This window comes from Oryctolagus cuniculus, chromosome 8, assembly GCF_051225735.1.
Source record: "Oryctolagus cuniculus isolate XC-2025 breed Fujian yellow rabbit chromosome 8, ASM5122573v1, whole genome shotgun sequence".
Lineage (NCBI taxonomy): Eukaryota > Metazoa > Chordata > Mammalia > Lagomorpha > Leporidae > Oryctolagus > Oryctolagus cuniculus.
The window spans coordinates 86,660,180-86,686,453 of record NC_142874.1 but is presented as its reverse complement, the minus strand read 5'-3'; the positions used below and the strand labels follow the sequence as shown (position 1 = coordinate 86,686,453).

Genomic DNA, 26,274 nt, shown 5'->3' with positions numbered 1-26,274 from the left:
AGAAGTTAGAGGTATCTGCTGTCACCTCCACGTGGGTGCTCTGCTGCCATCGTTCTGCACGTAGTAGACTCACACTCACCTCCCAGGATTTAACCAGGTCCTTGTATTTCCTCCCTCGGCCTCCCCAGCTTTGTCTGGGGAGTTTCTTTCTTCTGTTTCTGCTGTTCTTCCAGCTTCATGCATGCTGACGATAAGGCTATGGTGTCACCTCCATACTGGAAAAGGCCCTGCCCCGTAGCTTCCTCTTTGAGGGAGCTTTCCTCTGCCCTGTCCTTTGCAGTTCTTGGACAGGACATGTTGCCTGAAATTATTGTGGGAACCTTGTCATTTGTCCTTTCAGTGAAAAAATTATTTAAAAAAAAAAAACAAACAAACCTTTGATCATCACAAGCATTGCCATTTTAATCTTCCCAGAGACCAGAGACCAGTTTGGATTTGTCACTTCTCCCCCAGGAAGTATCCATTGTGGTGTCATTTTTTAGCGATTCTAAGTGTAACTAAGATTTAGTTGATGATGTTAATGTGTCTGTTTATCCCTTTCCCTTTTCAAGATTTGTGGGAGGTGGAAAGCCTGGGAAAGAAGTTGTTTTTTCTACATTACCAAACCCTTAATGAATTTTTTTTTTGACAGGCAGAGTGGACAGTGAGAGAGAGAGAGACAGAGAGAAAGGTCTTCCTTTTGCCGTTGGTTCACCCTCCAATGGCCGCCGCTGATCCAATGGCCGCGCTGATCCGATGGCAGAAGCCAGGTACTTCTCCTGGTCTCCCATGCGGGTGCAGGGCCCAAGCACTTGGGCCATCCTCCACTGCACTCCCTGGCCACAGCAGAGAGCTGGCCTGGAAGAGGGGCAACCGGGACAGAATCCGGCGCCCCGACCAGAACTAGAACCCGGTGTGCCGGCACTGCAAGGCGGAGGATTAGCCTAGTGAGCCGCGGTGCCGGCTCCTTAATGAATTTTTTTTTTAATTTTTTTTTTAAATTTTTTGACAGGCAGAGTGGACAGTGAGAGAGAGAAACAGAGAGAAAGGTCTTCCTTTTGCCGTTGGTTCACCCTCCAATGGCCGCCGCGGCTGGCATGCTGCGGCCGGCGCACCGCGCTGATCCGATGGCAGGAGCCAGGTACTTCTCCTGGTCTCCCATGGGGTGCAGGGCCCAAGCACTTGGGTCATCCTCCACTGCACTCCCTGGCCACAGCAGAGAGCTGGCCTGGAAGAGGGGCAACCAGGACAGAATCCGGCGCCCCGACCGGGACTAGAACCCGGTGTGCCGGCGCCGCTAGGCGAAGGATTAGCCTAGTGAGCCGCGGCGCCGGCTCCTTAATGAATTTTTTAAAATATTGTATTTTGGGGTTGTTGCTGTGGCACAACAGATCAAGCTCCTCTTATAATGCCAGCATCCCATATCAGAGTGATGGATAGGGTCCCAGCTGCTCCACTTCTGATCAGCTTCCTTTAATACGCCTGGGAAAGCAGTGGAAGATGGCCCAAGTACTTGGACCCCTTCCACCCATGTGGGAGACATGGATGAAGTTCCAGACTCCTGGCTTTGGCCTGGCCCAGCCCTGGCCCTTGCAGCCACTTGGGGAGTGATTTAGTGGATGGAAGATTGCTCACAAGCTTTAATCAGTCAGTCTCCCTCTGCCACCCCATTTTTGTCTCTCACTCTGCCTTTCAAATAAATAAAATAAATGTTTTTTTTTTATTTTTTATTTATTTTTTTATTTTTTGACAGGCAGAGTGGACAGTGAGAGAGAGAGAGAGAGAGAAAGGTCTTCCTTTGCCGTTGGTTCACCCTCCAATGGCCGCCGTGGCCGGCGCACCACGCTGATCCGATGGCAGGAGCCAGGAGCCAGGTGCTTTTCCTGGTCTCCCATGGGGTGCAGGGCCCAAGCACTTGGGCCAGGGCCATCCTCCACTGCACTCCCTGGCCACAGCAGAGAGCTGGCCTGGAAGAGGGGCAACCGGGACAGAATCCGGCGCCCCGACCGGGACTGGAACCCGGTGTGCCGGCGCCGCAAGGCGGAGGATTAGCCTAGTGAGCCGCGGCGCCGGCAAAATAAATGTTTTTAAAAAATTCATATATTTGACAGACGTTTAGTCTAAAAAAATGTAAGTGCATTTTCTTGATTTTTAGAAATAGAAAAATGTGATAAAAGAGGCCAGCCAGTGATTAGCTGTTTGAGACCAGACTGGCTCGTTGTGGTGGTGGCAGTGGAGGAGAGAGCCCCAGCAGAACGTCTTTTTTCTGATTGTGAAGTTAGTGAAGACAACTTGTGCTGAGGACAGAGTTTGAAATCTTGTATACCTGGAGATAACCGTAGACCCAGAATTGCCAGCTCTGGGAAGTGCAGCTGATTATGGCGTTTTTTTCTTGTCTGTATCGAACCTGGGAACTTGAAAAGACAGGCCTTGATATGAAGGCTCCTCGTGCACTTACCTGGGGGTCAGGAGGAAGTCAGAATTCTAGTGGGGTAGATTCTAGTGGGGGTTGGCTCAGGTTGGGGATTTTTCAGAGAAATGCAGCCTCCCATAGTGTGGGGACTCAAGGGACATCTAGTGGAGCTACAGTGAGCAAGGGCCTGGGAGGAGCCCAGTCACTGAGCCGGTTGGCGTTTTCACAGACTTGCCACTCAAGCTGTTTCAGAGAAGCTGCTTCAGATCCAGGGATAGATTTGCAAAAACATGTGAAGCCAGCCTGCTTCTGCTTGGCAGGTGTACTTGGCCCTGTGGCCAGAGTATTCAAGGGCTTTAACAACTGTGCTATTCACTTGTCCTATTTTTACAGCTCTGAAGCACCTTTGTCTAAAAATATTTCCTCTCTGGCTAAGCCCTCCTTCCACTAGGCTTAGAAAAGCCATGGGGCTGAGGACTTAGCCTTCAGATAAGTTTGTTTCCATTGCAGACTGCTGGTGGGCAAGGTCTTATCCAATGTGGGTCTCTGTAATGTAAAATGAGTTCTCAGCAGAGTGATTTAAATTATGACCACTCAAGTTAATGTCCCAGGAAGAGGTGTCCTCCGTTATTATAAAAATAGCATGTCTAAGGGAGGAGAAGGGACCTTTCACTCCTCCATTACTGTCTCCTTCCCAGCAAGTTGGCAGTAAGTTGGGTGGTAGCCCTGATAACTCTAGAAGAATGAGTGCTATTGATTTCCTTGCATTCAAGATACCATGAAATTATGTTCTTGATAAGGGCCCTCTGCAGTATAGTTGGTCTCACATTATCAGGAGAGGCCCTCAGCTTTGTCTTGGTTTTACTGCTGGGTGTATTTGTTCAGTCAGCATTCCCGGAGAACCTGCCACAGCCGGCTGAGACTGGGAGGTCAGCTAGGGAGCTGAGTGACATTTGGTAGTCAGGCCTTGAGAGGAGTGTGGTAGATGCAGCTGTGAGTGAAGGGAGGCGATGATGGCAGTGGGGGAGGTGCTTGCTTCTAGCCTGGGGCTGGGTAGGTCTTATTGCGTGGCCTTGGGTTCTAGAAGTGATAGCCAGGCTGAGCTATTGGGTTACACTGGGGAGAAGGCTGAGGGCTGCAGGTGAGAGGCAGGAACAGAGGCAGGAGCCTTGTGGGTGTTGCAGGGGCTCCTGTGGGGTGACGGTGAGCGGTGTGTATGGGAGGAGGTGAGTGGCCATCCTTCAGGCCCTGGCACGCATGGGTAGAGCTTAAGCTGCGTTCAGTGGTCACAGGGAACCGTTGACAAGTTTGATGGAGTAAAAGACGAAGGCAGAGAACCTTTCCCAGAATTACATTTTGGGTACATATTCTCATGTTTACGTGTGCTTAGGTGAATAACTTTTTCCCTTTAGTTCCTGTTTATTTCCTCAGGAAAAAGATGTGTTGAATTACAGTAGAGGATTTGTTGTTTTATTTTTTTTAAGTTTTTTTTAACTTTTATTTAATAAATATAAATTTCCAAAGTACAACTTATGGATTACAATGTCTTTTCCCCACCATAACTTCCTCCCACCCGCACCCCTCCCATCTCCTGCTCCCTCTCCCATTCCATTTGCATCAAGATTCATTTTCAATTATCTTTATATACAGAAGATCGATTTAGTATATATTAAGTAAAGATTTCATCAGTTTGCACCCACACAGAAACACAAAGTGTAGAATACTGTTTGAGTACTAGTTATAACATTAATTCACATTGTATAACACATTAAGGACAGAGATCCTACATGAGGAGTAAGTACACAGTGACTCCTGTTGTTGACTTAGCAAATTGACACTCTTGTTTATGGAGTCAGTAATCACCCTAGGCTCTTGTCATGAGTTGCTAAGGCTATGGAAGCATTTTGAGTTCTCTGTCTCTGATCTTATTTAAACGAGGTCATAGTCAAAGTGGAAGTTCTCTCCTCCCTTCAGGGAAAGGTTCCCCCTTCTTTGATGGGATCTCACTCGCAGAGATCTTTCATTTAGGTTTTTGGTTTGTTGTTGTTGTTTTTGCCAGAGTGTCTTGGCTTTCCATGCCTAAAATACTCTCATGGACTCTTCAGCCAGATCTGAATGCCTTAAGGGCTGATTCTGAGGCCAGAGTGCTGTTTAGGACATCTGCCATTCTATGAGTCTGCTGTGTATCCTGCTTCCCATATTGGATCGTTCTCTCCTTCTTAATTCTATCAGATAGTATTAGCAGACACTAGTCTTGTTTATGTGATCTCTTTTATTCTTAGACCTATCATTATGATCAATTGTGAACTGAAATTGATCACTTGGACTAGTGAGATGGCATTGGTACCTGCCACCTTGATGGGATTGAATTGGAATCCCCTGGCATGTTTCTAACTCTACCATTTGGGGCAAGTCAGATTGAGCATGTGCCGAACTGTACATCTCCTCCCTCTCTTATTCCCACTCTTATATTTAACAGAGATCACTTTTCAGTTAAATTTAAACACCTAAGAATAATTGTGTGTTAATTACAGAGTTCAACTGATAGTATTAAATAGGACAAAAAAAATACTAAGAGGGATAAAGTATTAAGTTGTTCATCAACAGTCAGGACAAGGGCTGATCAAGTCACTGTTTTTCATAGTGTCCATTTCACTTCAGCAGGTTTCCTTTTTGGTGCTCAGTCAGTTGTCACTGATCAGGGAGAACATATAGTATTTGTCCCTTTGGGACTGGCTTATTTCACTCAGCATGATGTGTTCCAGATTCCTCCATCTTGTTGTAAATGACCGGATTTCATTGTTTGTTTGTTTTTTTTACTGCTCTATAGTATCTATAGTATTCTATAGAGTACATGTCCCATAATTTCTTTAACCAGTCTACTGTTGATGGGCATTTGGGTTGATTCCAGGTCTTAGCTATTGTGAATTGAGCTGCAATAAACTTTAAGGTGCAGACAGCTTTTATGTTTGCCAATTTAATTTCCTTTGGGTAAATTCCAAGGAGTGGGATGGCTGGGTTGTATGGTAGGGTTATATACAGGTTTCTAAGGAATCTCCAGACTGTCTTCCATAGTGGCTTTACCAGTTTGCATTCCCACCAACAGTTGGTCAGTATCCCTTTTCCCCCACATCCTTGCCAGCATCTGTTGTTGGTAGATTTCTGTATGTGAGCCATTCTAACGGGGTGAGGTGAAACCTCATTGTGGTTTTGATTTGCATTTCCCTGATTGCTAGTGATCCTGAACATGTTTTCATGTGTCTGTTGACCATTTGGATTTCCTCTTTTGAAAAATGTCTATTGAGGTCCTTGGCCCATCTCTTAAGAGGGTTGCTTGTTTTGTTGCTGTGGAGTTTCTTGATCTCTTTGTAGATTGTGGTTATCAACCCTTTATCTGTTGCATAGTTTGTAAATATTTTTTCCTATTCTGTCGGTTGCCTCTTCACTTTCCTGACTGTTTCTTTTGCAGTACAGAAACTTCTCAATTTGATGCAATCCCAAATGTTAATTTTGGCTTTGACTGCCTGTGCTTCCAGGGTCTTTTCCAAGAAGTCTTTGCCGGTGCCTATATCTTGCAGGGTTTCGCCAATGTTCTCTAATAATTTGGTGGTGTCGAGTCATAGATTTAGGTCTTTAATCCATGTTGAGTGGATTTTTGTGTAAGGTGTAAGGTAGGGGTCTTGCTTCATGATTCTGCATGTGGAAATCCAGTTTTCCCAGCACCATTTGTTGAATAGACTGTTCTTGCTCCAGGAATTGGTTTTAGATCCTTGATCAAATATAAGTTCGCTGTAGATGTTTGGATTGATTTCTGGTATTTCTATTCTGTTCCATTGGTCTGTCCATCTGTTTCTGTACCAGTACCATGCTGTTTTGATAACAACTGCCCTGTGGTATGTCCTGAAATCTGGTGTTGTGATGCCTCTGGCTTTGTTTTTGTTGTATAAGATTGCTTTAGCTATTCGAGGTCTCTTGTGTCTCCATATGAATTTCAGCATCATTTTTTCCAGATCTGAGAAGAATGTCTTTGGTATCTTGATTGGGATTGCATTGAATCTATAAATTGTTTTTGGGAGAATGGACATTTTGATGATATTGATTCTTCCAATCCATGAGCATGGAAGATTTTTCCATTTTTTGGTATCCTCTTTATTTATTTCTTTAAGATTTTGTAATTCTCATCGTAGAGATCTTTAATGTCCTTGGTTAAGTTCATTCCAAGGTATTTGATTGTTTTTGTGGCTATTGTGAATGGGATTGATCTTAGAAGTTCTTCCTCAGCCGTGGCATTGCCTGTGTATACTAAGGCTGTTGATTTTTGTGCATTGATTTTATATCCTGCTACTTTGCCAAACTCTTCTATGAGTTCCAATAGTCTCTTAGTAGAGTTCTTTGGATCCCCTAAAAAAAGAATCATATCGTCTGCAAAGAGGGGTAGTTTGACTTTTTCCTTCCCAATTTGTATCCTTTTAATTTCTTTTTCTTGCCTAATGGCTCTGACTAAAACTTCCAGAACTATATTGAATAGCAGTGGTGAGAGTGGGCATCCCTGTCTGGTACCAGATCTCAGTGGAAATGCTTCCAACTTTTCCCCATTCAATAGGATGTTGGCCGTGGGTTTGTCATAAATTGCCTTGATTGTGTGGAGGAATGTTCCTTCCATACCCAATATGCTTAGAGTTTTCATCATGAAAGGGTGTTGTATTTTATTGAATGCTTTCTCTGCATCTATTGAGATAATCATATGGTTTTTCTTCTGCAATCTGTTAATGTGGTGTATCACGTTGATTGTTTTGCGAACATTGAACCATCCCTGCTTACCAGAGATATATCCCACTTAGTCTAGGTGGATGATCTTTCTGCTGTGTTATTACATTCTGTTGGCCAGAATTTTATTGAGCATTTTTGCATCTATGTTCATCAGGGATATTGATCTGTAATTTTCTTTCAATGCTGCATCTTTTTCCGGCTTAGGGATTAAGGTGATGCTGGCTTCATAGAAATAATTTGGGAGGGTTCCTTCTCTTGATTGTTCTAAATAGTTTGAGAAGAATTGGAGTTAGTTCTTCTTTAAATGTCTGGTAGAATTCAGCAGTGAATCCATCTGGTCCTGGGCTTTTCTTTGTTGGGAGGGCCTTTATTACTGTTTCAATTTCTTTCTCAGTTATGGGTTTATTTAGGTTTTCTATGTCTTCATGGTTCAATTTAGGTAGATTGCATGTGTCCAGGAAATCTATCCATTTCTGATAGATTTCCCTGTTTGCTGGCATACAAGTCCTTGTAATAACTTCTGATGATTCATTTTATTTCTGTGGTATCTGTTGTTATGTTTCTTTTTTCATCTCTGATTTTATTGATTTGGGTCTTTTCTTTTTTTAGTTAGTTGGGCCAATGGCATGTCAATTTTGTTTATTTTTTTAAAAAACCAGCTCTTCATTTGGCTGATTTTTTGTAATTTTTTTTGGATTCAATCCTTTTGATTTCTTCTCTGGTTTTAATTATTTCTCTTCTCCTACTAGATTTGGGTCTTGGTTGCTGCAGTTTTTCTAGATCCTTGAGATGCCTTGAAAGCTCATTTATTTGGTGCCTTTCCAATTTCTTGATGTAGGCACCTATTGCTCTGTTTGGTTCTTCAGGGTTAAGGGTGTGCCAAAGGTGACACACCCAGGTTAGGCATGGTAAATCTCTCTCTTTCTCTCTCTCTCTCTCTCTCTTTTTTTTTTTTTTTTTTTTTTTTATTCGGAAGGGAAGTAAATCTGCACAGCTGAGCAGAGTTGAAGGCAGTACTGAGCTCTGAGCTCTGGCCCCTGTGGGTATAATATTTGTCTGCTCTGTCCCAAGGACCACACAAAGGATCTGTGCAGTCTTAAGTGTAAGCTCAAATTCCCCTTTACTCCCCCACTGGGTTGCCAAGGTTACTGAGATTGTGGTGTCTCTGGAGAGTACTCACTTCTTCGGTACTCTGTGAGTCTTCTCACACACTCTCAGTCTTTTTTGTTTGTTTGGTTTTTTATTTTCACAGTCTTAGTTCATTAGTTTCACACATTCTTTAGGTCCTAACCTCCTGTTATTTCTCCCCACCAGTCAGATTTTTCTGATTGGCTGATGGCGGGTGCAGCTTTTACATATGTCCAAAATGGCGCCTGTTCTTTGTTTGCTCGCCTTTGTAAGGTGAGTGGATAGAGAGAATTGTGTCCGTACTGATCCCTTTTATTTATTTATTTGTTTGTTTTTCTTCTCTTCTAGCTAGCCTGGTGAACTTTCCCCCTTCGGGGTTTCAAGCCTCGTTCCCTCTAGGCTCTTCCTACCGCTTCCCTGCCACTGTCTTGGGTTACTACGGTTTCGCCTCACCTCCCTTTCTAGCAGTGGTGCGTAGACTCTGCGGCTGGGGTCCTGAGCCGTGGGCGCCCATGTCCTCCACGTAGATCCACCTTGTCCCGCTAGTTCCGGAAGAGTTTCCTCTGCAGATTTTTCCCTAACTTTTCCCTGAAACTACAATATCTCCACTTTTATTAAACTATCTTTTCCCGGACTATCAGTGTGCTCCCTCCCTATTCCACCATCTTGGAGGACCTCAAGATTTTTTTTTTTTAATTAATTTATTTGAGAGGTAGAGTTACAGACAGTGAGATAGAGACAGAAAGAAAGGTCTTCCCTCTGTTGGTTCACTCCCCAAATGGCTGCAACCACCAGAACTGCGCTGATCTGAAGCCAGGAGCCCCCTCCTGGTCTCCCACTCAGGGTGCAGGGCCCAAGCACCTGGGCCATCCTCCACCGCTTTCCCAGGCCACAGCAAACAGCTGGATTGGAAGAGAAGCAGCGGGACTAGAACTGGCACCCATATGGGATGCTGGCGCTGCAGACGGAGGATTAACCTACTATGCCACGGCGCTGACCCCGGGTTCGTTGTTCTTAATGTCTTTCTTAAAATTCTGGTGAAATACACGTAACAAAATTTACCATCTTCACCCTGTTCAGTTCCGTGGCATTCACATTGTACGCTGTTACCACCATCCATCTCTAGAATTCTTCCTGCAAAATTGAAACTTTGTAGACATGACACTAGCTGCCTGTTCCTCTCCACTCTGTCATCTCTGGCAGATACTGTTCTACTTACTTATTCCACTGCATGTATATACCACATTTTGTTTGTTCATCTAATTATGGCACTTGAATTGTTTCCGGTTTTCAGGTATTTATATGTATTTGTGTGTGTGTGAGAGAGAGAGAGAGAGAGAGAAAGATCTGAGAGAATGCTGCTTGAACGTGGCTATGAAAATAATCTATTCAGGAGGGTGGCACTGTGGCATAGCAGATAAAGCTGCCACCTGCAATGCTGGCATCCCTATGAGTCCTGTCCCAGCTGCACTACTTCTGATGCAGCTTCCTGCTAAGGGCTTGGGAAAAGTAGTGGAAGATGACCCAAGTGTTTGGGCCTCTGCCACTCACATGGGAGACCTGGAAGAAGCTCCTGGCCCTTTGATTTGGCCTGGCCTAGCCCTGGCCATTGCAGCCATCTGGAGAGTGAACCAGCAGATGGAAGATATCTACCTCTCTCTCTTCTCTCTCTCTCTCTCTCTCTTTCTGTATGTGTCTGTCTCTTCTCTCTGTGTAACTCTGGCTTTCAAATAAACAAATCTTTTTTTAAAAATCTGTTCAGGTCCCTGCTTTTATTTCTTTTGAGTAAATACTGTATTAATCAATTTCTGCCCATATAAAAATTACCTGAGGGGGCTATTTTGGAAGCAAGGAAGTTTATTTTTGCCATTATTTTGGAGGTTCACAGTCTAAGATCGGGCATTTTATGGGCGATAGATGGTGGAATAACCAGAAAGCAGAGAGAGGAGCTAGGCCAAATTTGGTTTATACAGCCAACCCTCTTTTTTACCTAAGGATTTCCCTTTAGGGCCACCTCTTAAATCTGAATCAAGGCCGGCGCCGCGGCTCACTAGGCTAATCCTCCGCCTTGCGGCGCCGGCACACCGGGTTCTAGTCCCGGTCGGGGCACCGGATTCTGTCCCAGTTGCCCCTCTTCCAGGCCAGCTCTCTGCTGTGGCCAGGGAGTGCAGTGGAGGATGGCCCAAGTGCTTGGGCCCTGCACCCCATGGGAGACCAGGATAAATACCTGGCTCCTGCCATCGGATCAGCATGGTGCACCGGCTGCAGCACGCCGGCCATGGCAGCCATTGGAGGGTGAACCAACGGCAAAGGAAGACCTTTCTCTCTGTCTCTCTCTCTCACTGTCCACTCTGCCTGTGAAAAAAAAAATTTTTTTTTTGAATCAACTCCCCATTTTGTTTAGTACCATTAATTAATGACATTTGAGTTAAAAAATCTTCATGAGTTTGTGAGGTGAATCCCATAAATCATAACATATACCCAGAAGTAGAAGTGCTGGCTCATGTGATAATTCTATTTTTAAGTTTTTGAGGACTTTCCGTAGCAGTGATACCATTTTACATCTGATTAATAATACATAGGTGTTTCTATTTCTCCATATCCTTTCCAAAACTTTGCTTTGTTGGCTATTAGTAATAATAGCTGCTATCCTGAATTATATGAATAGATCAGAGGTTTTGCACTGGATTCTGATGGACTTCAGGGATTCCATGGATCTCCTTCGTGGCTCTCAAACTAGCCCCCTTTCTCTGGCCCTTGTTTTTGTATGCATTGCTCTGCAGAAGGATTTCATGGTATGAAAAGTCTAAAGGCCACCATACCAGGTGCTCTCTAGGGGTCACTTTCTGATCTAAAAGTTGATGATCCTGATTATGTAGTTGATAAACCTGAAGAATAATGCTTTTGCTGATCTCTGACCTGACAGTGGGTCAGAAGCTAAGGTGTTTAGTGTCCCCTGTGCGATAGAGAAGAAACCTGCTTATGTGTCTGTGTCCATCTCTGAGCTGGCTCACACATGTGGCCATTGTGGGTGGGCACAGACACAGGGTCTGCATGCCCCTGGCCTTGCCTGTGGCCTCTCTAATAAAAGGTGCAGGACACATTCACACGCTGAAGTGAGTTCAGTACATTTTGAAGTCACAGGCGTGGTCATATTACTGAATGTTGATCTCCTTGGACAACCCACATATACATATAGAGATGTAGGTATCTGTATTTTTTAAAAGATTTATTTATTTATGTAAAGAGTTACACAGGAAGAAGAGAGGCAGAGAGAGAGAGGTTTTCCATCCGATGGACACAGCGGCTGGAGCTGCACCGATCCAAAGCCAGGAGCCAGGAGCTTGGGCCAACTACTGCTTTCCCAGGCCATAACAGAGAGCTGGATCATAAGTGGAGCAGCTGGGTCTCGAATTGCTGCCCATATGGGATGCTGGCACCTCAGACCAGGGTGTTAACCTGCTGTACCATAGCGCCGGTCCCAGTTATCTGTATATTAATACATATTAATGGGAAATTCTAGTTGGGCTGCAGATAAGTGTCTGCCAGAACCAGAACCACCCTATTTCTGTGGTAACAACTTGAGATCCGAAATAGATGATGCAGTGATTCTTTTGAAAATGTCTCTAGGCCGGTGCTGTGGCACAGTGGGTTAATGCCCTGGCCTGAAGCACTGGCATCCCATATGGGCGCCGGTTCAAGTCCCGGCTGCTCCACTTCCGATCCAGCTCTCTGCTGTGGCCTGGGAAGGCAGTAGAGGATGGCCCAAGTCCTTGGGCCCCTGCACCTGCATGGGAGACCTGGAGAAAGCTCCTGGCTCCTGGCTTCAGATCAGCACAGCTGCAGCTGTTGCAGCCAATTGGGAAGTGAATCATTGGATGGAAGACCGCCCGCTCCTCTCTCTGTTGAACTCTGACTTTCAAATAATAAATAAATAAATCTTAAAAAAAAAAGTCTCAGTGTTATCTCAGGCTCATCATCAAAGTTGCTGTTGGTCAGGTTTTCCATTTCCAGTTTACTCATCTTTTGCTTCTGGAATTTCTCCTCCTTTCCGCTATATACTGAAACGGTTGAGACTTTTACAGTAGGAAATAGCCTCTGACCAGTTCACCTTTTATTCCTCTGTTAAGTTCACCTCCTGGGAATTAGGCCAGTGTTACATAAATGAGCAGTTACTGATATCTGGTGGCTTACACCAGCTCTGTCCACACCCTGTTATTTGTTTTCTTTCAGTATTTGGTGTCCTGTGGGGAAGGTATGTCAAGAGACTTAGCAGGAAGTGACTGCCTCTGCAGGGGTTGGGGGAGGTCTCCCTGAAGGAGAGGGGGAGCCTCTGTGCTGGAGTATGAGGGATGAGTTGGAGTCCTGTGGGCAGCAGTGAGGGAGGAGGTCCTGCCTGATGGAGGAAGCCATCTTGACAAGGGCAGGGGGCATGAGAAAGCAGAGGAGGGGGAAGTGGAGTGAAGCTACTCCAAAGCATTTGTTACCAAGCAGCTGACTGGCAGCTTTTGTGTGAGTGGCATATGACCATCACTACAGGATACAAAGACCAAATTGGCTTCTGTCATTGAGGAGTTTTAAATTTAAGAGTAGAGATTAGACGGTAATCCAAGTGACAAAGTTTACTGTACAGCAGCATGATATGGGTAGTGAAAATCTAGCTGTGAGGTTGCAAAACAGAAGAAGAGTACATTCATTTGGAAAAAGGCTTCATGGAGAGGGTCACATTGAAAGGCGCTTTGGATATGAGTACAGTGGTTTTGGACACTAAGGGAAGAGTGGTGCCTGACAAACTGTGAGCTGCAGAACAGTAGTCCTATTCATGAATGTCAAGGAGAACTGACTTTAGACTCAAAATGGTGGCTGTAGCTTAGGACAGATTATATTGGTTTCAGATTGAGATTCAAGAAGCAAAGGGTAAATAGAGCTAGAGAGAAAAAACATTGAAGGTAGAACCTTGAAGGCTATTTTTTGTTTTAGAAGTTGTGAATATCAAGAGAAGTCAATAAAAGGACTACAGGAACAGACCAAGAGAAAAGAAATTGAAGGGAGTTTCCAACAGCAAGTCTTCGTTGGCAGCATGCAGGGCTGTGGAGAGGTTGAGGGGGAAGCCAAGGAGCCAGCCTTGTTGCAGCAATTCCACCTGCAGTTTCCTGCGGCAGTGTTGATATAGAGGCCATAGTATTGAGATTTAAAGATCTGGGTGGCTTAGGAGACAGGGAAGCGCCACATGCAGTGAAAGGAGTAGCATTTGCCAAGCTTTGTGCACCCTCAGGCTTCCCAGCATTGCTCAAAACCCCTTAAACACGTTGACTTCTTTAATCCTCACAGCAGTCCTGTGAAAAGCTACCTCTGTTACTATCCTTTACAGTAGATCAGGAATTGAGACAGAGGCTGCATGACTTGCCCAGAGTCACACAGAAAGTGGGTAAGTGGAGTTTAAACCTAGGAAACCTGCTTCTAGAACTTGTTCCTCTATGTGGCACTGTGCTACCCAGTAATTGAAGGACTTTGCTGGTGAGATGGTGGCCAGTTTAGGTGGTTGGGAAAGTAATCCCAATCCCCTTCACTTCCTTCCTTTTTAAATGGAGAGAGATCCCATTCTGTTTGTATTCATGATAGGACACAAAAAGGAAAATCTGGAAGGGGAATAGTTTTTTGGATCAAAAGTATAAGATTGAAAGCAAATCAAGTGATTTATTTAGGAGGTTGTGCCTGGGTCCAGTAAGAAACCTCAGGTCTTTGCAGAAGGAGGTAGGGGACAGCCCAGGATAAAAATCATAATAAGCTATTGTGATGTGCCAGGCACTTAAACCTCCCTGCCACCCTGTCGCTGCACTTTTACTGATGAGGCGAGCTTGGCAGGGGTTCGGACTGTTTTCTGCCTTGCAGTTGGCAGACGAACTCCCAGGTCTGGTCCTGCTCAGCTACTGCTGTTTCACACTGATTCCCTCGGGCCCAGCCATGCCTTCCAGGGTCCAGAGCAGTACATGAGCAGGCATAGGCAGCTCCAGCTTCAAATCTCAGTCCTATGTAGACTTCCGGTTTGCCTGTTGTTACAGGGACAGTCAGTGCCTTCCCCCCAGAGGCCATTATGAGGGTCAGATGGGCTAATGTATGAGCAGTGGGGACGTTCGGAGAGCAGGGTATTTGTTTCGTTCAGCACCTTATCCCAGGGCCTGGAACAGGTCCAAGGCAGATGGGAGTCAGCGGCTGGCAGTAATCAGTGACGGCAGGAAAGCAGTGGTGGTGCAGCATGGTTCTCTACATGGCAGGCCTGCTCCACTCCCAGGGAACACAGGTATTGAGGCTGGGGGTCAGCTGTGGTTTGACTGTATCTCCTAGAGTTCATGTGCTAGAAGCCTCATCCCTGCTGCGGCGGTGTTGAGCAGTTAGCCTAAGAGGTATTACTGTCCTTCTTGTCATCACAGGAGTGGGCTAGGTATTGTGGAGATGGCTTACTGATAAAAGGATGGGTGTGGTCCCTCTCCCTCTTGCCCTTCTTCCCTCTACCTTGGGATGATGTAACAAGAATGCTCTTGCCAGGTACAGGCCCCTTGAACTTGGGCTTTCCAGCCTCCAGAACTGTAAGAAATGAAGGTGTGTTCTTTTTTTTTTTTTTTTTTTTTTTTTTTTTTGACAGGCAGAGTGGACAGTGAGAGAGAGAGAGACAGAGAGAAAGGTCTTCCTTTGCCGTTGGTTCACCCTCCAATGGCCGCCGCGGCCAGCGCGATGCGGCCGGCGCACCGCGCTGATCCGATGGCAGGAGCCAGGAGCCAGGTGCTTTTCCTGGTCTCCCATGGGGTGCAGGGCCCAAGCACCTGGGCCATCCTCCACTGCACTCCCGGGCCACAGCAGAGGGCTGGCCTGGAAGAGGGGCAACCGGGACAGAATCCGGCGCCCCGACCGGGACTAGAACCCGGTGTGCCGGCGCCGCTAGGCGGAGGATTAGCCTAGTGAGCCGCGGCGCCGGCCAAGGTGTGTTCTTTATAAGTTGCCTAGATTGAAATATTCTCTTATAGCAGCCCATGATAGAATAAGGCGGGATTAAAAGCTCTCATCTTTTTTTGAAAGATCTCTGCAAGTGATATCCCAGTGGAAAGAACGGGCCATCAAAGAAGGAGGTACCTTTCTCTGAAGGGAGGAGAGAACTTCCACTCTGACTACAACCTTGTCTAAATATGATCAGAGTCGGTGAACTCAAAATGCTTCCATAGCCTTGGCAACTCATGACAAGAGCCTAGGGTGATTACTGACACCAAAAGCAAGAGTGTCAATTTGTTAAGTCAACAACAGGAGTCACTGTGCACTTACTCCCCATGTAGGATCTCTGTCCTTAATGTGTTGTTCAATGTAAATTAATGCTATAACTAGTACTCAAACAGTACTTTACACTTTGTGTTTCTACGTGGGTGCAAACTGTTGAAAGCTTTACTTAATATATGCTAAATTGATCTTCTATGTATAAAGAGAATTGAAAATGAATCTTGGCCGGCGCCGTGGCTCACTAGGCTAATCCTCCGCCTAGCGGCTCCGGCACACCGGGTTCTAGTCCCGGTCGGGGCGCCGGATTCTGTCCCAGTTGCCCCTCTTCCAGGCTAGCTCTCTGCTGTGGCCAGGGAGTACAGTGGAGGATGACCCAAGTGCTTGGGTGCTACACCCCATGGGAGACCAGGAGAAGTACCTGGCTCCTGCCATCGGATCAGCGCAGTGCGCCAGCTGCAGCGCGGCGGCCAATGGAGGGTGAACCAACAGCAAAGGAAGACCTTTCTCTCTGTCTCTCTCTCTCACTGTCCACTCTGCCTGTCAAAAAATAAAAATAAAAAAGAAAATGAATCTTGATGTGAATGGAAGAGGAGAGGGAGCGGGAGAGGGGAGGGTTGTGGGCAGGAGGGAAGTTATGGGTTGGGGGAAGCCATTGTAATCCATAAGCTGTACTTTGGAAATTTATATTCATTAAATAAAAGTTAAAAAAAAAAAAGCTCTCATCTCTGAGAGGCTGCTTTTTGCTTGGGACTGTTGATCATTTGGTGAAAAGAATTTTCTAATAATCGCTGCATTTTTTACCCAAACTGTCCTAAGGCTTCTCACTGTCTAGACCAGGGGTACACAACATCCAGCCTGCAGGCCGTATTAGGCCCACAAAATCATTTTGTCTGTCTTGCCCTGGGAACTTCAGGTTCTCAAAATTCTTTTTTTTTTTTTTTTTTTTTTTTTTGACAGGCAGAGTGGACAGTGAGAGAGAGAGACAGAGAGAAAGGTCTTCCTTTTGCCGTTGGTTCACCCTCCAATGGCCGCCGCAGCCGGCGTGCTGCGGCCGGCGCACTGCGCTGATCCGATGGCAGGAGCCAGGAGCCAGGTGCTTTTCCTGGTCTCCCATGGGGTGCAGGGCCCAAGCACCTGGGCCATCCTCCACTGCACTCCCGGGCCACAGCAGAGAGCTGGCCTGGAAGAGGGGCAACCGGGACAGAGTCCGGCGCCCCGACCGGGACTAGAACCCGGTGTGCCGGCACCGCTAGGCGGAGGATTAGCCTAGTGAGCCGCGGCGCCGGCAATTCTCAAAATTCAATAAATCTGTAGCAGGCTAATTTTTAAGTTGATAATTTTGTATGGCTTGCACACAATGCTATAAATATCCAAATGGCCCTTGGCAGAAAAAATGATTCCCTACCCCTGATCTGGACTTCAGTAAAACTGGTTGGCATCCAAGAAAAGCATTGCACTTCATGCTCTGTTGTCAGCTTCAAACTAGCATGTAACTGAAGACTTGATCGTGTAAGCTTCTGAATTTTATTCTGGAAAAGTAACTGGAACCCATAGCCGTGATCTGCTTTATCTGTCCATAGCAATTAGGGATGATTCTTACCAGGATGGAATGAAGTGGAGGGCAAAGAGATTTAAGGTCTGAAAGAAGCAGCTCAAGATCATGTGTAGAGCAGCCTTAGTGTGACGTGTGTTACACTGAGACCTGGGTGGCAGGTGGAGGAGGGAGCGGGAGCCCACAGAGACGGTGTTTGAGTTGTACTTTCGGAAGCTGTAACATCTTTAAGGGCTGGGAGAGATGAACATGGAGACTGGAAGCCCAGTTGAGAGGCTATTGCTTAAAATGTAATACGCCCCTGAGCTAGTGTTAAGGGTGTTAGGTGGTACTGAAGGAGGAATATTGAACCAAAAGTTAACCCTGCTAGCTGTTCAAATGTTTGGTACTGTGAAGTAATGTTCCTACCTTCTCTCTCAATGTTTGATCTCATGGTTTCCAGAAAAGTTAGATGAGGTCATTGTTTTTCAAACTGGTCTTCAGGTGTATTTTGGGAAACTAAAAGTTCTGTATGAAATTAATAATTTTGTGTTTTCATTTCATTGATGATTTTTTAAAGATTTATTTTATTTATTTGAAAGAGTTACAGAGAGAGGTAGAGACAGAGAGAGAGATCTTCCATCCCCTGGTTCACTCCCCAGATGGCTGCAACGGCCGGAGCTGTGCCAATCCGAAGCCAGGAGCTTCTTCCAGGTCTCCCACATGGGTTCAGGAGCTCAAGGACTTGGGCCATCTTCCGCTGCTATACCAGGCCATAGCAGAGAGCTGGATCTCATTGATGACTTTTTAAAGATTCGTTTAATTATTTATTTGAGTGGCAGAGTTTCAGAGAGAGGGAGAGACAAAGAGAAAGGTCCTCCATCCACTGGCTTACTCCCCAAATGGCCACAACAATCAGAGCTGGAGCAATTTGAAGCCAGGAGTCAGGATCCAGGAGCTTCCTCCAGGTCTCCCAAACAGGTACAGGAGCCCAAGCACTTGGGCCATCTGCTGCTGCTCTCCCGGACCATAGCAGAGAGCCGGATCAGAAGAGGAGAGGCTGGGACATGCACTGATGCCCACATGTGATGTTGGCACCACAGGCAGAGGCTTAGGCTACTACACAGCGCTGGCCCTCATTTATGATCTTAAAAGAAGCATATTGGATGTTATGAATGTTTACTTTAACAGTAATGAAACATCCTAACAATGCCTGAATGTCTGTTTACATTAACGATATGCTCTGTGCCAAGTGAAGTTACAGTGCCTTCTCCAAGAACATTCAGCCAAAGGTTGAAGGAAGAGACATCATGGGAGGATGGAGCGATCACAAGCACGTGATAATGGGTACAAACTCCGAATGCTAAAGAACCGAAACTCCAGTAGTCAACACAGAATCTGTGTCCTAGACATGGGCATTGTCTGGATCCTGTCTTTGGATGCATAGTTGTAGACATATGTAGACATAATAGGTGACTGTGTGATGAATTTTCCTGTTTCACGTATCAGACACAGCTGTTGATACGTGTGTTTGAGATTTCAATAATAGTTACCTCATTAACAAACTTTTTTTTAAGGCCAGGGGCAGGGGTGTTAGTAGGGGGTGGTCTTCCATCTGCTGATTCACCCTTCAAGTACTGCACAGCCAGGGTTGGGCCAAGCTGAAGCCAGGAGCCTGGAACTCCGTTTGGGTCTTGCATGAACTGTCACCACTGCTTATCAGAGTACACATCAGCAAGAAGATGGAATCAAGAAACGTAAACTCAGGGACACTGGTGTGGGATGCAGGCATCCCAAGCAGCGTGTTTACTGTACCAAGTGCCTGTACCATGTCACCTCATTTTTAAAGAGCCAACTACAGAACTGTAAATAGCAATGTGATGTGTCATTAAAATTGGCATTTGACCTTGGAGACCTGATCCAGTGAAAGTGAGCCATGATAGGCCTGATGTCTGTCACGTAGAGGGTTCTCTGTGGGGGACATATTTGAGGCAGCAAGCCTTGACAGCTGTGAGGGCTTCCAGGGGATTTCTGTAGTAGGCTCATGATTTGCCCCCAGCATGTTGGCCTGTGGAACAGAAAAGGGAACATCACTAACTCAATAGAGGAGAAGGTTAGTTAGCCAGAGAGACAGCAAAAGGGTCAGTGCAGGGCATGCTAGATGCGAATGTGGCCGATGGTCAGGCTGGGTGAGAGCCATTTCAGGGGAAGGCCCTGCAGGCAGCTAGGGACCAAGCACATGCTAGACCTTCAGCAAAGGAATTAAGAAGCAAGTTCTGTTTAGGGGCAGTGGAGCACGACCTTGATGTGGAGTAGTACTAAGTGGAGGGAGACCTGTTGGGACATGGCCTTTCCCTGGAGAATCTGGGACAAGGAATCCTGTTGATAGTATCTTCAGGCTCACGGCTGGAACTTTCTCAGCAGCAGAGAGCAACAGGAAGACATTGGACCTCTACTGGTTTAGGGACACATTTGCTGGCACCTCAATGGTTTTAGTAGATGGTGACCCAGGAGTGGCAGTACGGGTGAGGGTAGTGTTCGCAGCTGACAGTTACTCTAGGAAAATGTAAAGTGTGAGCGTGATACATAGAAGCTGCTCAAACATGGCCTCTCTTGGCTAGGCAGTGAATTGTGCCCCCCAGAGCTGTACTGTAAAATGGGAAATATTTTGAGAATCAAAATTTGTTTTATCTTTTTTTGTATTTTCCTATCCAGACCTAACCATATCCACTTTTGATTTAAGCAGGAATGTCTATTCTGTCTGTGGAACGTCTATTACTCCCAAGATTTCCACTGTATCCCATATTGCCTTGCAGCTTTGTGAACTAACCAAAGAAAGAAAAGCTGAAGTTGAAAGTATTTTTCAAAATACTTTCAAAATGCAACACTTTGCTCTGTTGGAACATTGCCAGGAGGGCCTTGATTTAAAGCTGTTTTGAGGGCCAGCGTCTGCATGTATGAATTGCTCTGATGTGCTCATTCAGATGCTGGTGTGAAGAAAGGCAGTGACTGAATTGATCCGGAGAATTCTCTATGCAGGAGGTAGAGGCAGGTTTGTAGGAGGACTTTGAATAGGAGCAGAACATCAACATTGAGGCTGGAAATGTTTAGAGTCGTGGTTTCCCCTGGTTGAACATTTGCATTCATATAAATATATGTGTCTCCTTTGTTTACTGCAGTATTTGCAGGTACTGCTTCTGTAGATTTGATTTTGCTTTGCAGCTTTATAAAAGTCACTATGGAGCCGGCATTATGGCTTATCTACAACATAACCATGACTGCCCGTGGTGGTCACAGGCTAGCATGATTGCAGCAGCTTTGAAAGTGGCTTTCAAGAAAGGTGCTGCACTCCACCCACCCCTTTGGGTAAATGCTGCAGGATGCTGAGCCCGATCTGGGTACATTGCTCCTGACCATCCTCCTGAGCCCGGCTGGCTGGCATCCATGTATGCAGCCTCATGTTGCTGGCTTTCTCTGATTTTTCATATGTTTTCTCAGTGAAATTACAAATTCCCCAAGTAAAAGCACACTGTCCCTCGTATTTTTGCCTCCATTCCCTTCAGCTTTGAAACCGGCTTGTGCCAAGTATGCTTGATCTCTCCCTCTAACTCTTTGAGCTAAAAAATGCCTGAGTAAGGCTCCCCAGACTTGAAGTGGGCTGAGGTGATCGGAACCTCCACAGGCAGGAGTCTGAGGAGTACTCTGGCCTACTCAAGGGATGACCTGGGGCATGGGTATGGAGGAACGCAGTGGGAACGCTTGTGTCATTTCAGAGGGGCCGTCAGGCCAGGCAGCCCAGACCAAGCCAGACGGTCCCCGAGGCAGCTCCTCTGTTTGCCCCAGCCTCACGGATGGAGCTCCTTGTCTGTGACCTTCACCCTGGCTGTGGCTGTCACTCCCCAGGGTGCCCCTCTCAGAGTGGCTCAATTTCCTCACCAGCTCCCATTGGAATTTGAACTTTATTTTCTTAGATTCTATGTGTTGGGGTTCTCTACCAAACACCCCAGGTGGCATCCTCCACGGTGTGCTCCTCACGGTGAAGGCTCACAAGACCCAGCGTATTCTCGTACTGCTCACTGTAGCTTATTATAGCAAAAGGTTCCCGGGCAGAGGCGTATGGGTGACAGTCTAGACAGGGGGCTTCCCGCAGGTCTCTCCCGTGCAGTCACACAGGGACAGTGTGTTGTGACTGCATGTGTGGAATGTCTGTCGGGGAGTGTGGTAGAGACACAGTGTCCAGATTTTTCTTGGGGCTGGTCATGTGATCAGCCTCTGCCTAGCATACATTCCATACTCTCCAAAGCAGCAGGTGTTCAACATAGACTACATTGTACAAGCTGTTTGGACGCAGCAGGTCATACCTGTCAGGCCTTTCCCAGGAGAGAAGGCGCACTCAGGCCTGTGCATGGTTTCTAAGTCTCCTCTTGCCATTTTATCTTGAATTTGTGCATTGGAGACTCAAATGTGTGCCAGATGATTTGAGTTGTTGGCTCATCAGGCCTTGGTCTTTTGTCATTTAGGGAGAAATCTGGGTCCACATTGATGAGTGTTTGCCCTGGGGATGTTGTCTTATTTTGTAGAGTGTTTCCTTTGATAGGAAAGTTCCCTATTCACCTGTGTCCATTTATCAAGATGGCTCATGCCCCATTGCCCTGCTCTGGCTATCAGACCTCCATCCTGGCAGCATTTCCTCTCCCTGGGCCCTGTCCAGGTTTCAGGCATCAGTGGCACTGAGCCACCCACAGATCCACAGGCTCAGGCACGCACTAGCCCTGGGGAGAAGCCTTAGGTGCAGTGGTAATGAACTTGCATTTAAAACCTGTCTTAGGGGCTGACATTGTGGCATAGTGGGTTAAGGTGCTGCCTGTGATGTGGGCACCCATACCAGCGATGGTTGAGTCCCAGCTGTTCCACTTATTCCGCTCCCTGCTAATGTACCTGGGGAAGCAGTGGAAGATGGCCCAAGTGCTTGGGCCCCTGCCACACACATGGGAAATCCAGAAGAAGCTCCTGGCAATAAATTAGTCTCTAAAACCTGTCTTGCCACTTTTGAAAACTGTTTCTTGAAAATCTTGCTTTGGGATTTGAACCTCTTGCATTTGGATCTTTTACTCTTTTGATTCTGATTTTTTTTTTCCTCTTGGTTTTCTTCTTTCAGTTTTGCTTGTCTGGCTTTAAAAATCTCACACCAATGGTTTGGGACTAGTTTTTTTTTTTTTTTGTCATTACCTTGATCTCCTCTCAGTGGGTTATTCAGTTCACCTGCCCCCTCCCACATGCTGTTGTGCCACAGAGAGTTCAGGTCCTGAGAGGCGTCCAAACTGTGCTGGCCTTTTGCACCATTTATGTCTGTCCTGGGTCCCATGTGCCCTCTTGCTTCTGGTTTGAACTGGTTCACTTATAGTTTCCTAAACCATGACTTGATGGCCTGTTTTTTGTTTGTTTTGTTTATTTTAGAAAGCTTTTATTTAATAAATATAAATTTCATAGGTACAACTTTTGGATTATAGCAGTTCTTCCTCCCATACCTACCCTCCCACCCCCAAACCGTTCCACCTCCTACTCTCTCTCCCATCCCATTCTTCATTAATAATCATTATTAATTATCTTTATATACAGAAGATCAACTCTGTACTAAGTAAAGATTTTAACAGTTTGCACCCACACAGACACACAAAGTATAAAGTACTGTTTGAAGACAAATTTTACCATTAATTCTCATAGTACAACTCATTAACAACAGAGGTCCTACATGGGGAACAAGTGCACTGTGACTCCTGTTGTTGATTTAACAATTGACAATCTTATTTATGTTGTCAGTGAACACCCGAGGATCTTGTCATGAGCTGCCTAGGCTATGGAAGCCTTTTGAGTCCACAAGCTTCATCAGTATTTAGACAAGGCCATAAGCAAAATGGAAGTTCTCTCCTCCCTTCAGAGAAAAGTACATCCTTCTTTGATGGCCACTTCTTTCCACTGGGATCTCACTCACAAAGATCCTTCGTGTAGATCATTTTTTGCCATAATATCTTAGCTTTCCATGGATGGCCTGTTTTTAGCTACAATCCCTGTCCCATGGTCTTTGCTGTGGCTACTGGCAAACAGATGAAGTCCGGGGAGTGACTTGCTGCTGATTTTGGCTAAACTAAACTGGCTGCATGTGAACTTGGAGCAGCTTTACTGGACACACTGGTCCCTCAGGATCTCTCCCTGTGCCCTGGTGGTGTGTAAAGGAGGGAGTTGTAGTCCTAACTTGGCTGGTCGGCAAAGGTCTCACTTTTTGGGAGTCTTGTCACTAAGTGGGCCTTGCGACAGGAGTCTTTTTGCCACCATTTTTAGAGTTTCAAGTATTAATTGTTGCTGATGGAAGGACCGCAGACAAGAAGCTGCACAGGTGCTCCAGCTAGGAGGAAAAGGGAGGTGGCTGGGGAGTGAGTGCTCTGTGCTGCACTGTTGAGTACTTGGAATGTGGCTAGTGTGACGGCGGAGCTGAAATTTGACTCAATTTCAGTTGATTTAGGTGGGCACACGTGGGTAGTGCTGTTGGACAGCATGGTGTCCAAGTCCCTGCAGGGAAGGTGCTTAGAGCGTGGTGTTCAGGACGTGACTCAGAGCCCGCTCTGCTGTCGGCCTGATACATGTAAGCATGGCGATGTTTCTGAACTTCATGTGATTGTTTTGAGTATTTCTAGTGTTCTGTGTCAGGGGCTTAGAGCACTGTCCAGCAGGAAGTGTGTGTGTAGTCAGTGTTGGCCTATTTTTATATTGATTGGCTGTGTTGAATGGAAATTCAGTGGGGGAATGAATGTGGAATATGAAACTGTACTTTTCTGTAACTTTTATGTTTTCTTCCTTCTAATATGAAATTCTTCTTTGTTGTTATTCTAGGTGGCTGCAGCCTCTGGCCACACAGTCGTGTTGGTAGACCAGACGGATGAAATCCTGGCAAAATCCAAAAAGGGGATTGAGGAAAGCCTTAGGAAAGTGGCCAAGAAGAAGTTTGCAGAGAACCCCAAGGTACTTTGTCGTTGTCTATGCCGGTCCCATCCTGTGAACCCTGCATGTCCATGAGGGGTTTCTGGTCTTTGCTTGCTTGTCTTTTTCTGAGTTTGTGTGAACCTCATTTCCCCATAACTTTAGAATAATGTCATAATCTAATCACCGAACATTCAGGGGGAGCTGATTAGGAAACAGAAGTACATGACCATTGAGAAGAAAGCTGGGCTTTCCAGAACTAATTCTGGAAGAACACTGAGAGTTGGGAGTGGGGAACACGTGTTTTGCTCAAAAAATAAATAAAAGGGCGGGGAGAAGAGGTAGCAATGGTAAGTAAATTTTCTACTTGTGAGATCAAAAGAGAATGATGTGATCAACACAGCATTTGGATGGAACCTTTGATGGTTAGGTATTATCTTCCTCCGATTTTTGATACGCTGGAGAGGGAAGGTAGGGTAAGTCTCCTTTTCCTGGAGCAGAACTTGAGGAGTTGTCAGGAGGGTGGGGGCGGGGATTACCCACTTCCTCCTTGGGCCTTGCTGCCTTCCCAGCCCGGAGGGAAGTCACCGAAGTGACATCTTATTTACCTTTGTCACCTTGCTAAAGAGGCTTAAGATTGATTTCCTCAGGGCTTCCATGGAACTTCTCTTTGTACGGGCAGAGTAGGGTGTATGAAGCTTCCAGTTTCTCCACATCCCGGTTAACGCTTGTTATTTTCTCTCCTGTTTTGTTTGCTTTCGTTTTTCATTAGAGCCGCCTTAGATACGAAATGGAAGCTTGTTGTGATTTTGATTTGCATTTTTCTTACTGTCTGATCACCTTTTAAAAAACAGGTGTGGGATGGTGATAGTTTACAGTCGGACTAGGATCTCCTCCACCTGCCCCTTATTAATGGTAGGGGACCTGGTAGAGGGAGTGTTCTGATGAGGGCTCGGACAGGTGGCACTGTGGGAGCCCCGGGCTGAGGCTTGGAGTCAAGGCCAGAGTGAGTCTGCTGCTCCCTCATTCACTCTGTATACATCCAGCTATTTGTCCCCTGGGGCTGAGGCTCCAGGCCACACCCTAGAGTGACAGGACGGCTCCTGTGCTCTGGGTGCTCAGCTCCTGGCTGCAGTCCACTCTCCTGGGCTTCCCTGCTCTGCCAGGGATCCCACTGGGTGAGGTAGGTGTCCCTGTGCACCTGCCTGGTGGCCATACTGTGCTCATCTAGCTCCGCTTTGACTCCTGTGGTAGCTGCTGGCCACAAGTGGCTGGTGAGTGTGAAAGCTGTGACCTCTACAAATAGAGACCTGTTGCTGAGTGTCAAACAGACATTGGATTTTAGGATCCAATAGGAAAAATGAATAGGGAGAAAAGAATACAAGGATCTCAATATATTTATGTCAATTACATGTAGAAGTGATAGTATCAGATATATTGAGTTAACAAAGATTAATTTCACCTGTTATTACTTTCTAATGTAGCTAATAGAAAAATTTTAATTCTTTATTTCATATTTCTTTCTGAAAAGACATTTTTCACTTGAAAGGCAGGGAGAGAGAGAGATCTTCCATCCTCTGGTTCACTCCCCATATGCCCACAAGTAGCCAGGGCTGGGCCAGCTGAAGTGAGGAGCCTGGACTTCAAGCCAGGTCTTCCATGTAGCTGACAGGGACCAGGTACGTGAGCCGTCACCCATGTGTGCATGGTAGGAAGTTGGACTCAAAACAGGCACTCCAGTATGGGATGTGGGCATCTGAAATGACAGATTAACCACCGAGCCAAACACTTGCCCTCACATTCTGTCTCTCGAACAGCTCTGATCTAGATGTTGTTCCAGGATGATTTTGATGCCCTGTGCAAAAATTACATCCTGACGTAGAATGGCTGCTTATAGAGGTACCATCTTGCTTTCTGCCCTGAGGTGTGCATGAGCAAACCTGGAGTCCCAGGAGGAGGATGAGGGAGACCAGGCTGCGAGCTCTGTGGGAGCAGAGGCCATGTTTCTGGCCTGCTTGTGATGCCCCAGTTATCTCTGGCACGAGCTGGGCCAGTGGCTGACGGCTGAGTTGGGCTTTCTTCCCCTGGCTCCTGTTCAAGGGGAAGAGTCAGCCCCACCTGCAGACTAATGGATGGTGCTAAGCTAAGCCTTGCCGTCTTCAGCAGGGACGGATTGCAGGCAGTGCTAGAACAGGCAGAGTGGCAGTGCCAG

The 26,274-nt window shown here is 46.2% G+C and overlaps 1 protein-coding gene across 2 annotated transcripts in view; it reads left to right on the top strand.

Annotated features, from left to right (window-relative positions):
• Positions 1-26,274, top strand: part of HADH (hydroxyacyl-CoA dehydrogenase) — a 50,755-nt gene that overhangs the window by 6,664 nt on the left and 17,817 nt on the right. For both annotated transcript variants that reach the window (XM_002717172.6, XM_089302965.1), the window contains one exon: positions 23,976-24,104. In XM_002717172.6, coding sequence (XP_002717218.3) covers positions 23,976-24,104 — 129 coding nt within the window. The remainder of the gene's footprint in view (positions 1-23,975; positions 24,105-26,274) is intronic.